A 15,969-nucleotide genomic window follows, 5' to 3' on the forward strand; every position below is an offset into this window, starting at 1 on the left:
TGCTATTACAGATAGCGCGATAAATCAAAGTGCATTGTCTGCAGGAAGCCCTGGCGCATGAATCCGTGCAGCGGGAACGATCTAGGACCACCAGGGGCCGAGAAAACCACCGTCTCATGGGGCCGGACTGTCAGTGTCAGGGAAAAATCCAATATATATCTGGTGATATCTCGGCTGCTCTCACAGATAGCGCACTACACCAAAGTGAATTATCTGCAGGGGGCCCTGGCGCATGGATCTGTGCAGCGGGAACGACCTCGCAACACCAGGGGCCGAGAAAACTACCGTCTCATGTGGCCGGACACTCAGGGTCAGGGAAAAATCCATTATATATCTGGTGATATCTCGGCTGCTCTTATAGATAGCGCACTAACCCAAAGTGAATTATCTGCAGGGGGCCCTAGCACATGAATCTGTGCAGCGGGAACGACCAAGGACCACCAGGGGCCGAGAAAACCACCGACACATGGGGCCGGACACTCAGGGTCAGGGAAAAATCCAATACATATCTGGTGATATATCGGGTGCTATTAGATAGCGCAATAAATCATAGTGCATTGTCTGCAGAAGGCCCTGGTGGATGAATGTGTGCAGCGGGAACGACCTCGGACCACCAGGGGCCGAGAAAATCACCGTCTCATGGGGCCGGACTGTCAGGGTCCGGGAAAAATCCATTATATATCTGGTGATATCTCGGCTGCTATTACAGATAGCGCAATAAACCAAAGTACGTTATCTGCAGGAGGCCCTGGCGCATGAATCTGTGCAGAGGGAACGACCTACGACCACCAGGGGCCGAGAAAACCACCGTCTCATGTGGCCGGACACTCAGGGTCAGGGCAAAATCCAATATATATCTGGTGATATCTCGGGTGCTCTTACAGATAGCGCAATAAAACAAAGTGCATTGTCCGTAGGAGGCCCTGGCGCATGAATCTGTGCAGCAGAAACGTCCTCGGACCACCTGGGGTCGAGAAAACCACCGACCCATGGGGCCGGACACCCAAGGTCATGTAAAAATCCAGCATATATCTGGTGATATCTCTGGTGCGATTAGAGATAGCGCAATAAATCAAAGTGAATTATCTGCAGGAGGCCCTGGCGCATGCATCTGTGCAGCGGGAACGACCTCGGAGCACCAGGGGCCGAGAAAACCACCGTCTCATGGGGCCGGACACTCGGGGTCAGGGAAAAATCCAATATATATCTGGTGGTATCTCGGGTGCTATTAGAGATAGCGCAATCAACCAAAGTGCATTGTCCGTAGGAGGCCCTTGCGCATGAATCTGTGCAGCGGGAACAACCTCGGACCACCAGGGGCCGAGAAAATTACAGATTTTCGGTACCCGTCACCCAAGGTCATGTAAAAATCCAGGATATATCTGGTGATATCTCGGGTTCTATTACAGATAGCGCGATAAATCAAAGTGCATTGTCTGCAGGAGGCCCTTGCGCATGAATCTGTGCAGCAGCAACGACATCGGACCATCAGGGGCCAAGAAAATTACAGATTTTCGGTCTCCGTAACCCAGGGTCATGTAAAAATCCAGCATATATCTGGTGATATCTCGCGTGCTATTAGAGATAGCGCAATAAATCAAAGTGCATTGTCTGTAGGAGGCACTGGCGAATGAATCTCTGCAGCAGGAACTACCTCGGACCACCAGGTGCCGAGAAAATCACCGTCTCATGGAACCGGACTGTCAGGGTCAAGGAACAATCTAACATATATCTGGTGATATCTCAGCTGCTAATACAGATAGCGCACTAAACCAAAGTGAATTATCTGCAGGGGGCCCTGGCGAATGAATCTGTGCAGCGGGAACGACCTCGGACCACCAGGGGCCGAGAAAACCGCCGTCTCATGGGGTCGGACACTCAGGGTCAGGGAAAAATCCAATATTTATCTGGTGATATCTCGGGTGCTATTTGAGAGAGCGCAATAAACAAAAATGAATTATCTATAGGAGGCCCTGGCGCATGAATCTGTGCAGCGGGAACGACCTCGGACCACGAGGGACCGAGAAAATCATCGACACATGGGGCCGGACTGTCAGGGTCAAGGAAAAATCCAATATATATCTTGTGATATCTCGGGTGCTATTAGAAACCTCGAAATAAATCAAAGTGCATTGTCTGCAGGAGGCCCTGGCGCATGAATCTGTGCAGCGGGAACGACCTCGGATCACCAGGGGCCGAGAAAACCACCGTCTCATGGGGTCGGACTGTCAGGGTCATGGAAAAATCCAATATAAATCTGGTGATATCTGGGGTGCTATTAGAGATAGCGCAATAAACCAAAGTGCATTGTCTGCAGGAGGCCCTGGCGCATGAATCTGTGCAGCGGGTTCGACCTCGAACCACGAGGGACAGAGAAAACCATCGACACATGGGGCCGGACTGTCATGGTCAAGGAAAAATCCAATATATATCTGGTGATTTCTCGGGTGCTATTAGAGATAGCGAAATAAATCAAAGTGCATTGTCTGCAGGAGGCGCTGGCGCATGAATCAGTGCAGCGGGATCGACCTCGGACCACCAGGGGCCGAGAAAACCACCGTCTCATGGGGTCTGACACTCAGGGTCAGGGAAAAATCCAATATATATATGGTGATATCTCGGATGCTATTACAGATAGCGCAATAAATGAAAGTGCATTGTCTGCAGGAAGCCCTGGCGCATGAATCTGATCAGCGGGATCTACCTCGGGCCAGGAGGGACCGAGACAACCATCGACACATGGAGCCGGACTGTTAGGGTCAGGGAAAAATCCAATATATATGTGGTGATATCTCGGGTGCTATTACAGATAGCGCAATAAATCAAAGTGCATTGTTTGCAGGAGGCCCAGGCGAATGAATCTGTGCAGCGGGAACGACCGCGGACCACCAGGGGCCGAAAACCGCCGTCTCATGTGGCCGGACACTCAGGGTCAGGGAAAAATCCAATATATATCTGGTGATATCTCGGGTGCTATTAGAGATAGCGCAATAAACCAAAGTGCATTGTCTGTAGGAGGCCCTATCGCATGAATCTGTGCAGCGGGATCGACCTCGGATCACCAGGGGCCGAGAAAATTAAAGATATTAGGAATCCGTCACCCAAGGTCATGTAAGAATCTAGCACATATCTGGTGATATCTCGGGTGCTATTAGAGATAGCGAAATAAACCAAAGTGAATTGTCTGCAGGAAGCCCTGGCGCATGAATCTGATCAGCGGGATCTACCTCGGACCAGGAGGGACCGAGACAACCATCGACACATGGAGCCGGACTGTTAGGGTCAGGGAAAAATCCAATATATATGTGGTGATAACTCGGGTGCTATTACAGATAGCGCAATAAATGAAAGTGCATTGTCTGTAGGAGGCCCTGGCGCATGAATCTGTCCAGCGTGAACGACCTCGGACCACCAGGGGCCGAGAAAACTACCGTCCCATGGGGCCGGACACTCAGGGTCAGGGAAAAATCCAATATATATCTGGTGATATCTCGGGTGCTATTAGAGATAGCGCAATAAATCAAAGTGCATTGTCTGTAGGAGGCCCTGGCGCATGAATCTGATCAGCGGGATCGACCTCGGACCACCAGGGGCCGAGAAAATCACCGTCTCATGGGGCCGGACTGTCAGGGTCAGGGAAAAATCCAATATATATCTGGTGATATCTCGGGTGCTATTAGAGATAGCGCAATAAATCAAAGTGAATTATCTGCAGGGGGTCCTGGCGCATGAATCTGTGCAGCGGGATCGACCTCGGACCACGAGGGAGCGAGAAAATCATCGACACATGGGGACGGACTGTCAGGGTCAAAGAAAAATCCAATATATATCTTGTGATATCTCGGGTGCTATTAGAAATAGCGAAATAAATCAAAGTGCATTGTCTGCAGGAGGCCCTGGCGCATGAATCTGTGCAGCGGGAACGACCTCGGACCACCAGGGGCCGAAAACCGCCGTCTCATGTGGCCGGACACTCAGGGTCAGGGAAAAATCCAATATATATCTGGTCATATCTCGGGTGCTATTAGAGATAGAGCAATAAACCAAAGTGCATTGTCTGTAGGCGGCCCTGGCGCATGAATCTGATCAGCGGGATCGACCTCGGATCACCAGGGGCCGAGAAAACCACCGTCTCATGGGGTCGGACTGTCAGGGTCATGGAAAAATCCAATATAAATCTGGTGATATCTGGGGTGCTATTAGAGATAGCGCAATAAACCAAAGTGCATTGTCTGCAGGAGGCCCTGGCGCATGAATCTGTGCAGCGGGTTCGACCTCGAACCACGAGGGACAGAGAAAACCATCGACACATGGGGCCGGACTGTCATGGTCAAGGAAAAATCCAATATATATCTGGTGATTTCTCGGGTGCTATTAGAGATAGCGAAATAAATCAAAGTGCATTGTCTGCAGGAGGCGCTGGCGCATGAATCAGTGCAGCGGGATCGACCTCGGACCACCAGGGGCCGAGAAAACCACCGTCTCATGGGGTCTGACACTCAGGGTCAGGGAAAAATCCAATATATATATGGTGATATCTCGGATGCTATTACAGATAGCGCAATAAATGAAAGTGCATTGTCTGCAGGAAGCCCTGGCGCATGAATCTGATCAGCGGGATCTACCTCGGGCCAGGAGGGACCGAGACAACCATCGACACATGGAGCCGGACTGTTAGGGTCAGGGAAAAATCCAATATATATGTGGTGATATCTCGGGTGCTATTACAGATAGCGCAATAAATCAAAGTGCATTGTTTGCAGGAGGCCCAGGCGCATGAATCTGTGCAGCGGGAACGACCGCGGACCACCAGGGGCCGAAAACCGCCGTCTCATGTGGCCGGACACTCAGGGTCAGGGAAAAATCCAATATATATCTGGTGATATCTCGGGTGCTATTAGAGATAGCGCAATAAACCAAAGTGCATTGTCTGTAGGAGGCCCTATCGCATGAATCTGTGCAGCGGGATCGACCTCGGATCACCAGGGGCCGAGAAAATTAAAGATATTAGGAATCCGTCACCCAAGGTCATGTAAGAATCTAGCACATATCTGGTGATATCTCGGGTGCTATTAGAGATAGCGAAATAAACCAAAGTGAATTGTCTGCAGGAAGCCCTGGCGCATGAATCTGATCAGCGGGATCTACCTCGGACCAGGAGGGACCGAGACAACCATCGACACATGGAGCCGGACTGTTAGGGTCAGGGAAAAATCCAATATATATGTGGTGATAACTCGGGTGCTATTACAGATAGCGCAATAAATGAAAGTGCATTGTCTGTAGGAGGCCCTGGCGCATGAATCTGTCCAGCGTGAACGACCTCGGACCACCAGGGGCCGAGAAAACTACCGTCCCATGGGGCCGGACACTCAGGGTCAGGGAAAAATCCAATATATATCTGGTGATATCTCGGGTGCTATTAGAGATAGCGCAATAAATCAAAGTGCATTGTCTGTAGGAGGCCCTGGCGCATGAATCTGATCAGCGGGATCGACCTCGGACCACCAGGGGCCGAGAAAATCACCGTCTCATGGGGCCGGACTGTCAGGGTCAGGGAAAAATCCAATATATATCTGGTGATATCTCGGGTGCTATTAGAGATAGCGAAATAAATCAAAGTGAATTGTCTGCAGGAGGCCCTGGCGCATGAATCTGTGCAGCGGGAACGACCTCGGGCTACCAGGGGCCGAGAAAACCACCGTCTCATGGGGTCGGACTGTCAGGGTCCGGGAAAAATCCAATATATATCTGGTGATATCTCGCGTGCTATTAGAGATAGCGCAATAAATCAAAGTGAATTATCTGCAGGGGGTCCTGGCGCATGAATCTGTGCAGCGGGATCGACCTCGGACCACGAGGGAGCGAGAAAATCATCGACACATGGGGACGGACTGTCAGGGTCAAAGAAAAATCCAATATATATCTTGTGATATCTCGGGTGCTATTAGAAATAGCGAAATAAATCAAAGTGCATTGTCTGCAGGAGGCCCTGGCGCATGAATCTGTGCAGCGGGAACGACCTCGGACCACCAGGGGCCGAAAACCGCCGTCTCATGTGGCCGGACACTCAGGGTCAGGGAAAAATCCAATATATATCTGGTCATATCTCGGGTGCTATTAGAGATAGAGCAATAAACCAAAGTGCATTGTCTGTAGGCGGCCCTGGCGCATGAATCTGATCAGCGGGATCGACCTCGGACCACCAGGGGCCGAGAAAATCACCGTCTCATGGGGCCGGACTGTCAGGGTCAGGGAAAAATCCAATATATATCTGGTGATATCTCGGGTGCTATTAGAGATAGCGAAATAAATCAAAGTGCATTGTCTGCAGGAGGCCCTGGCGCATGAATCTGTGCAGCGGGAACGACCTCGGGCTACCAGGCGCCGAGAAAACCACCGTCTCATGGGGTCGGACTGTCAGGGTCCGGGAAAAATCCAATATATATCTGGTGATATCTCGGGTGCTATTAGAGATAGCGCAATAAATCAAAGTGAATTATCTGCAGGGGGCCCTGGCGCATGAATCTGTGCAGCGGGATCGACCTCGGACCACGAGGGAGCGAGAAAATCATCGACACATGGGGACGGACTGTCAGGGTCAAAGAAAAATCCAATATATATCTGGTGATTTCTCGGGTGCTATTAGAGATAGCGAAATAAACCAAAGTGCATTGTCTGCAGGAGGCCCTGGCGCATGAATCTGTGCAGCGGGGTCGACCTCGAACCACGAGGGGCCGAGAAAACCACCGTCTCATGGGGTCGGACACTCAGGGTCAGGGAAAAATCGAATACATATCTGGTGATATCTCGGGTGCTATTAGAGATAGCGCAATAAACCAAAGTGCATTGTCTGTAGGAGGCCCTAACGCATGAATCTGTGCAGCGGGATCGACGTCGGATCACCAGGGGCCGAAAAATCACCGACACATGGGGCCGGGCACTCAGGGTCAGGGATAAATCCAATATATATCTGGTGATATCTCGGGTGCTCTTACAGATAGCGCACTAAACCAAAGTGAATTATCTGCACGGGGCCCTGGCACATGAATCTGTGCAGCGGGAACGACCGCGGACCACCAGGGGCCGAAAAACCACCGTCTCATGGGGCCGGACACTCAGGGTCAACGAAAAATCCAATACATATCTGGTGATATCTCGGGTGCTATTAGAGATAGCGCAATAAACCAAAGTGCATTATCTGCAGCAGGCCCTGGTGCCTGAATCCGTGCAGCGGGAACGACCTCGGACCACCAGGGGCCGAGAAAACCACCGACACATGGAGCCGAGCACTCAGGGTCAGGGAAAAATCCAATATATATCTGGGGATATCTCGGGTGCTCTTACAGATAGCGCACTAAACCAAAGTGAATTATCTGCAGGGGGCCCTGGCACATGAATCTGTGCAGCGGGAACGACCTCGGACCACCAGGGGCCGAGAAAACCACCGTCTCATGGGGTCGGACACTCAGGGTCAGGGAAAAATCCAATATATATCTGGTGATATCTCGGGTGCTATTGCAGATAGCGCAATAAATGAAAGTGCATTGTCTGTAGGAGGCCCTTGCGCATGAATCTGTTCAGCGGGAACGACCTCGGAACACCAGGGGCCGAGAAAACCACCGTGTCATGGGGTCGAAACTCAGGGTCAGGGAAAAATCCAATCTATATCTGGTGATATCGCGGGTGCTATTACAGATAGCGCAATAAATCAAAGTGTTTTGTCTGTAGGAGGCCCTGGCGCATGTATCCGTGCAGCGGGATCGACCTCGGACCACCAGGGGCCGAGAAAACTACCGTCTCATGGGACCGGACACTCAGGGTCAGGGAAAAATCCAATATATATCTGGTGATATCTCGGGTGCTATTACAAATAGCGCAATAAATCAAAGTGCATTGTCTGTAGGAGGCCATGGCGCATGAATCTGTGCAGCGGGATCGACCTCGGACCACCAGGGGCCGACAAAATCACCGTCTCATGGGGCCGGTCTGTCAGGGTCGGGGAAAAATCCAATATATATATATATATATATATATATATATATATATATATATATATATATGGTGATATCTCGGGTGCTATTATAGATAGCGCAATAAATCAAAGTGCATTGTCTGTAGGAGGCGCTGGCGCATGAATGTGTGCAGCGGGACCGACCTAGGACCACCAGGGGCCGAGAAAATCACCGTCTCATGGGGCCGAACTGTCAGGGTCAGGGAAAAATCCAATATATATCTGGTGATATCTCGGGTGCTATTAGAGATAGCGCAATAAATCAAAGTGAATTGTCTGCAGGGGGCCCTGGCGCATAAATCTGTGCAGCGAGAACGACCGCGGACCCCCAGGGGCCGAGAAAACCACCGTCTCATGGGGTCGGACACTCAGGGTCAGGGAAAAATCCAATATATATCTGGGGATATCTCGGGTGCTCTTACAGATAGCGCACTAAACCAAAGTGAATTATCTGCAGGGGGCCCTGGCACATGAATCTGTGCAGCGGGAACGACCTCGGACCACCAGGGGCCGATAAAACCACCGTCTCATGGGGTCGGACACTCAGGGTCAGGGAAAAATCCAATATATATCTACTGATATCTCGGGTGCTATTAGAGATAGCGCAATAAACCAAAGTGCATTGTCTGCAGGAGGCCCTGGCGCTTGCACCTGTGCAGCGGGATCCTCCTCGGACCACCAGGGGCCAAGAAAACCACCGACACATGGGGCCGGGCACTCAGGGTCAGGGAAAAATCCAATATATATCTGGGGATATCTCGGGTGCTCTTACAGATAGCGCACTAAACCAAAGTGAATTATCTGCGGGGGGCCCTGGCACATGAATCTGTGCAGCGGGAACGACCGCGGACCACCAGGGGCCGAAAAATCACCGTCTCATGGGGCCGGACACTCAGGGTCAGGGATAAATCCAATATATATCTGGTGATATCTCGTGTGCTATTAGAGAGAGCGCAATAAACAAAAATGAATTATCTATAGGAGGCCCTGGCGCATGAATCTGTGCAGCGGGAACGACCTCGGACCACCAGGGGCCGAGAAAACCACCGTCTCATGGGGTCGGACACTCAGGGTCAGGGAAAGATCCAATATATATCTGGGGATATCTCGGGTGCTCTTACAGGTAGCGCACTAAGCCAAAGTGAATTATCTGCACGGGGCCCTGGCACATGAATCTGTGCAGCGGGAACGACCGCGGACGACCAGGGGCCGAAAAACCACCGTCTCATGGGGCCGGACACTCAGGGTCAGGGAAAAATCCAATACATATCTGGTGATATCTCGGGTGCTATTAGAGATAGCGCAATAAACCAAAGTGCATTATCTGCAGCAGGCCCTGGTGCCTGAATCCGTGCAGCGGGAACGACCTCGGACCACCAGGGGCCGAGAAAATTAAAGATATTCGGAATCCGTCACCCAAGGTCATGTAAAAATCTAGCACATATCTGGTGATATCTCGGGTGCTATTACAGATAGCGCAATAAGCCAAAGTGAATTGTCTGCAGGAAGCCCTGGCGCATGAATCTGATCAGCGGGATCGACCTCGGACCACCAGTGGCCGAGAACGCCACCGACACATGGGGCCGGACACTCAGGGTCGGGGAAAAATTCAATATATATCTGGTGATATCTCGGGTGCTGTTACAGATAGCGCAATAAATCAAAGTGCATTGTCTGTAGGAGGCCCTGGCGCATGAAACTGTGCAGCGGGATCGACCGTGGATCACCAGGGGCCGAGAAAATCACCGTCTCATGGGGCCGGACACTCAGGGTCAGAGAAATTCCAATATAAATCTGGTGATATCTCGGGTGCTATTACAGATAGCGCAATAAGTCAAAGTGCATTGTCTGCAGGAGGCCCTAATGCATGAATCTGTGCAGCGGGAACGACCTCGGACCACGAGGGACCGAGAAAACCGTCGACACATGGGGCCGGCACCCATGGTCATGTAAAAATCCAGAATGTATCTGATGATATCTCGGGTGCTATTACAGATAGCGCGATAAATCAAAGTGCATTGTCTGTAGGAGGCCCGGGCGCATGAATCTGTGCAGCGGGATCGACCTCGGACCACCAGGGGCCGAGAATACCACCGTCTCATGGGCCCGGACGCTCAGGGTGAGTGGAAAATCCAATATATATCTGGTGATATCTCGGGTGCTATTACAGATAGCGCAATAAATCAAAGTGCATCGTCTGTAGGAGGCCCTGGCGCATGAATCTGTGCAGCGGGATCGACCTCGGACCACCAGGGGCCGCGAAAACCACCGACACATGGGGCCGGACTGTCAGGGTCCGGGAAAAATCCAATATATAGCTGGTGATATCTCGGGTGCTATTAGAGATAGCGCAATAAATCAAAGTATCAATATAGTTTTATTAGTTTTACATAGTTTTACATAGTTTTGTATAGTTTTATATCGTTTTATATAGTTTTATAAAGTTTTATATAGTTTTATTATTTTTATGTAGTTTTATGTAGTTTTATATAGTTTTATGTAGTTTTAGATAGTTTTATATAGTTTTATATAGTTTTATTAGTTTTATACAGTTTTATATAGTTTTATGTAGATTTATATAGTTTTATACAGTTTTATATAGTTTTATACAGTTTTATACACTTTTATACAGTTTTATATAGTTTTATGCAGTTTTCCTTAGTTTTATGTAGATTTACATAGTTTTATATAGTTTTTAATAGTTTTGTATAGCTTTATATAGTTTTATATAGTTTTATATAGTTTCATATAGTTTTATATAGTTTTATTTGGTTTTATTAGTTTTATTAGTTTTATATAGTTTAATGTAGTTTTATATAGTTTCATATGGTTCTATAGAGTTTTATATAGGTTTATATAGTTTTGTTAGTTTTATATAGTTTTATATAGTTTAATATAGTTTTATACAGTTTTATTAGTTTTATATAGCTTTATATAGTTTTATATAGTTTTATATAGTTTTGTATAGTTTTATATAGTTTTATATTGTTTTGTTTGTTTTATACACTTTTATATAGTTTTATATAGTTTTATATAGTTTTATTAGTTTCATATAGTTTTATATAGTTTTATATTGTTTAATATAGTTCTATAGAGTTTTAAATAGTTTTGTTAGTTTTGTATAGTCATATATAGTTTTAAATAGTTTTATATAGTTTTATATAGTTCTATAGAGTTTTATATGGGTTTATATAGTTTTGTTAGTTTTATATAATTTTAATAGTTTTATAGTGTTTTATATAGTTTTTTATGGTTTTATATAGTTTTGTCAGTTTTATATAGTTTTGTATAGTTTTATATAGTTTTATTAGTTTTATATAGTTTTATATAGTTTTATATAGTTTTGTTAGTTTTATATATTTTTATATAGTTTTATATTGTTTTGTTAGTTTTATATAGTTTTATAAACTTTTATAGTGTTTTATATGATTTTATATACTTTTATAGAGTTTTATATGGTTTTATATAGTTTTATATAGTTTTATTAGTTTTATATAGTTTTATATAGTTTTATATAGTTTTATATAGTTTTGTTAGTTTTATATAGTTTTATATAGTTTTATACAGTACTATATAGTTTTATATAATTTTATTAGTTTTATATAGTTTTATAGAGTTGTAAATACTTTTGTTAGTTTTGTATAGTTTTATATAGTTATATATATGTTTATATAGTTTTATATAGTTTTATATAATTTTAATAGTTTTATATAGTTTTATATAGTTTTTTATAGTTTTATATAGTTTTGTTAGTTTTATATAGTTTTATATAGTTTTATATAGTAGTGTTACGTCCCGGGACGACTAGCGTGAAAGAAGTAACGCGGACGTTCCGTTCCCGTAACTGAATTTATGAGATTTTGAGCCACGCGGTACTTGCGCCCGTCGTCTGCTCGGGGATACGCGTGAATTCCGAAGGACACTCGCGGAATAATGAGGATCTTGTAGAATGCATGCAGAAAAATATGTATGGGTTCACTTACCATTCGTTGATACTGCCCAATCGCCCGTCTGGGATCCGCAGGTCGCCTCCAACACGTTCGGGATGACGGTTGACAAAGGCTCGGCCGTTGCTGACACGTAGCTTCTCGAGGATGTAGGTAATGAGGTCCAAACGTGGGTTGCAGGTTATTGTAGAGAATAATTCACGAAGTACGAGTAACAAAATTGTAGATGTATTTTGAAGAACAAGATTTTACAGTTATATACTTAAACTTATTTTCCTAAAGACTACGCGATTATAAGACGTTGTACGCTTACTTTAAGATAACAGAAACGCGGCGACACGCGGGCCGGAGAACCGCGTGAAGGAAACGACTTTACGATTTAGAAGTTTGACGAGAAGTGGCGACGGGCCCAGTTCGCTGGTCGGTCATAGGCTGGGCCGGTCTCGAGCAGTTTGTGGTGGGGGACGGACGCTCGGTGGGGCGCGTGTTGAGTGGGGGTAGGAGCGCGCAGCGCACTCGCTGGACGGTTACATGTGTTATACGTTGGTCGGTAGCTTAGGTTAGTTGGTAACTTATGATAGTCGGTAACTTGCGTTAGTCGGTAAATTATTATTAGTCGGTAACTTATCCTATGTGGTTAATGACTTATCCTAGGGGCTAAATTCTACGGCTCTAGGCCAACGTCGGCAGACGTAACACCTCCCCCCTTAGCGGGGACGATTGTTACGGCGAAAAATCGTCCGAATTTCCCGGCGTGTCCGGGCGGCGGTAGCTTCGAGGGAAAGGTTGGCGGAATGAGTCTCTTAAGTGTCTGACGGTGGGTTCGCGCACTTCTGTGGTCGGTGGGGCATCACGGGGCGCACTCACTGTTTCTTGCATTACCGATATTTCGGCGTATACGGGGGACTTAGGTCGAATGCATTCGCGCACTTGGGGGTTTTCACTGTTTTGAGTCTTTTGGATACGCAGACAGAAGTGTGTCAGGGAGCTCCAGGTGGCTGCAATCAGGCGTAGACTCCATCCGTAAGCTGCGTGAAGGCTAATGGCGTTGAGTACCGTGTTCACTACTAGTTTGATTATTCGAAGCGTGATGTAGATTCCAATGATCCCTGCGCTCACTGAACCAAAGGTGAGAAATCCATTCCACATCCTTCTTGCCGTGGATTCTGCAATCCTATTTAGGGTCTCTTCGTCGAAGAAGTGGTGTATTTTTACGTTGTCTATTGAATATTGTTGCCCTGTTGCTCCTTGTGCAAGGCTGTTGATTATGGAGTTCCGTTGCACTGGGAACATAATATGGTTTCTAAGGGTTTCCAGTTCGTCCGACGAATATATGCCGCCGGTGGCGATGTTTGATGGGTCTACGTATTTCCATGATGATTCTGTTAGTCTACCCATCGTAGTTGGTGCCATACTTTCCGTGGGGCGTGGTAGCATTTTGTACCATGTCCCGTGGAGTTCGTACATGGTGGGTAGGAGATCGTTACAATCTCTCTGGGTGCCGCTCGGCGACAGGATGCGGTTTTTAGGCGTTAGGAAGAACGATTGGTTACGGTACGACACGGGTAGCTCCAAAAAGCAGTTCCGGGTTTTCCTGAGGGTGACAGTGACCGGCACACACTTAACTAAATGGATAGCTTCTCCGGCTTGGATGGCTAGATGGCCGGGTCCTTTGGCCAGGATGGTGGCGACGTCGTCTGGGGCTGCCTGAATTAGGCTCAACATATTCCGGGTGATCTGTTGTTCTAGTCGACACTTTTGCGTTACGGTGTCTTTGTACAGTTGGATTATTTGCGTTTTTATGTGTTTTTCCACGTAGATAAATTTTGTGTTTACGTACGTGAAAAGGTCCAGGTTGTCGGTTGACATTCTTGTCTTAGATTTGAATTTTCCCGTGGCAGTATTCAATATGAAGAGTTTCGGATGTTCCGTGTGGAACAAGGTGTAGCCGCATAGGCCGGATTGTCCCGTCTGGGTGAGAGCGAATGTTGCGTCTCCAGAGGTTGCTGTGTGAATTACTGTATGTTCCTTAGGATGAGAAACTTTTGTTGCAGGGCCTTCGTAGAGGATGTCGTAGTGATCGAAGTTGCAGTGTGTTGGTGGGACCACGTCCCAGAACGTGTAACCATCCTCCGCGTCGAGGCACGTACCGGACTGGAAGCGGCATCTCTGCCCTGATGGAAGGATGATTTTATTGGTATCCAGGTTGACTGAAACCTGGAGATGTTTTAATGTAATGCGTACGAGCGCCTGAACGACCACGTTCGACCAGGTGCCAAACGGGTCGCTGTATGTTGATCCCTCGCATGTTCCGTCCATCTGTACGGTTCCACTGAGGGTGACACTTCTCGTTGACGTTGAGTTCACTGTGATGCCTGTTATCTGGATCGTTTGCGAGATTGAGGTGGCTCCTGTAGCGTACAGGATCTGGCACGAATCACGTGAGATTGGAAACAGGTATTGTTGTCGTCCGTTTTGGACTATTGACGAATGCGAGTGCATGCCGCAGTAGTTTATTGTCCGGTCGATTTCGATTCGGCATTGCGTGATGGTTGCCGCATTGAATTCTGCAAGCTGCAGTAACTGAATTTCCTCGTTTTGCGTAGTCGGTTCGATTGTTTCGATTTCGCACGATGGTTGATCCAGTATGGAAAATGTCGTAACGTTTAGTGTGGATCCTCCGCAATCGTATCCGATGAGGGCGGAGGCGATGTTCATGAACACGGTAATTATGGCTGCTTGGGTGTGCATGGTGGCTGCTGAAGGTAGACTGGGCTCCCTTTGTGATCGTCATTGTCTCGTATCCATTAATTGAGCAGTAGTGGGGGTTGGGGAGGGGCTTCTTGCCAACTTAAGTTTATCGCTATGTACAATCCTAATCTTATTCTTATTTACTAAGAGTTTAACATTATTATTTGGAAGTACTTCTAATATGGTGTACGGACCTGTATATTGCGTGTCTAGCTTGCCCCTTTGGGGTTCTTTCAGCAGGAAGACGCGATCGTTTCGCCCGAAAACTCGTGGGCGTACTCTACGATCGTAGTATTTTTTTGAGCGAACTTTAGCGTTAATTATGTTTTCGTGAGCTTGGGAAATGGTCTCTGAAATTTTTGTCTGTAGTTCGCATAGATAGTACTGGTACGATTCATTTATGGCTGTGGAGAAATGGGCATTTGCGCTAGGTAAGCGTGCTAGTTTACCAAATATTAGCTCATGCGGAGTAAAGAGTGTGCCCTCGTGTACACTTGTATTATAGCTGAACATGGCCAATTCCAGCCATTCGTCCCACGCTTTATTTTTCGAGAATTGCTTAAGGTATTCTGTCAATACAATGTGTGATCGTTCGATCGACCCATTGCTCTGAGGACGAAACGCGGTCGTCTGGAATCTTTGGATTTTAAATTTTTGAGCTATTGCCTTCATTAGTGATGAGACAAAATTTGTACCCTGGTCTGTCAGCAGGCCCTTGGGCGCTCCAAATCGGCAGATGAATGATTTTATAAAAGCGTCGGCAGTGTCGATTGCTGACGTACTGCGCAAAGGGGTTGCGACGGAGTATTTGGTAAGGAGGTCTTGAATAGTTAAAATATAGGAAAAACCGGAAGGGGTCGTCGGTAGTGGTCCTACTATGTCTAATGAGATTTTATCGAACGCTTGTCCCGGGGTGTCCGTTAGCGTCATGGGTTGACGTGTCTTCAGTCGCGTCAATTTTGTTTTCTGACAGTCGGTACACGAATTTACGAAGTCTCTTACGTCTGTTTTTAGAGTCGGCCAAAAGTAATTTTCGCGGATACGTCTGTAGGTTTTTGTGATGCCTTTGTGTCCTCCGTAGACGGACGCATGGGACTCTGTAAGTATTGCGGCTCTGTCATCTTTGGGCGGGATCAGGATTTTGTTTTTACACACAAAGATTGTAGTCTGGGTGCCGGAGAAAAGCGTGATCAAATGGTTCTTGATATCTGTCCAATCGATTTCAGGGAAGTCGGTCGAGGAAATACTAATCGATGG

At 47.1% G+C, this 15,969-nt stretch overlaps 1 protein-coding gene across 1 annotated transcript; it reads right to left on the reverse strand.

Annotated features, from left to right (window-relative positions):
• Positions 1-11,858: 11,858 nt before the first annotated feature.
• On the reverse strand, positions 11,859-14,408 carry LOC143175569 (uncharacterized). Its single transcript, XM_076374091.1, has 2 exons — positions 14,206-14,408; positions 11,859-14,135 (listed from the first exon to the last, which is right to left on the reverse strand). The coding sequence occupies exons 1-2, from the start codon at positions 14,267-14,269 to the stop codon at positions 12,685-12,687; spliced, it is 1,515 nt and encodes a 504-aa protein (XP_076230206.1). The 5' UTR covers positions 14,270-14,408; the 3' UTR covers positions 11,859-12,684.
• Positions 14,409-15,969: the final 1,561 nt, after the last annotated feature.

The sequence above is a fragment of the Nomia melanderi genome, unplaced genomic scaffold (genome assembly GCF_051020985.1).
Source record: "Nomia melanderi isolate GNS246 unplaced genomic scaffold, iyNomMela1 scaffold0112, whole genome shotgun sequence".
Lineage (NCBI taxonomy): Eukaryota > Metazoa > Arthropoda > Insecta > Hymenoptera > Halictidae > Nomia > Nomia melanderi.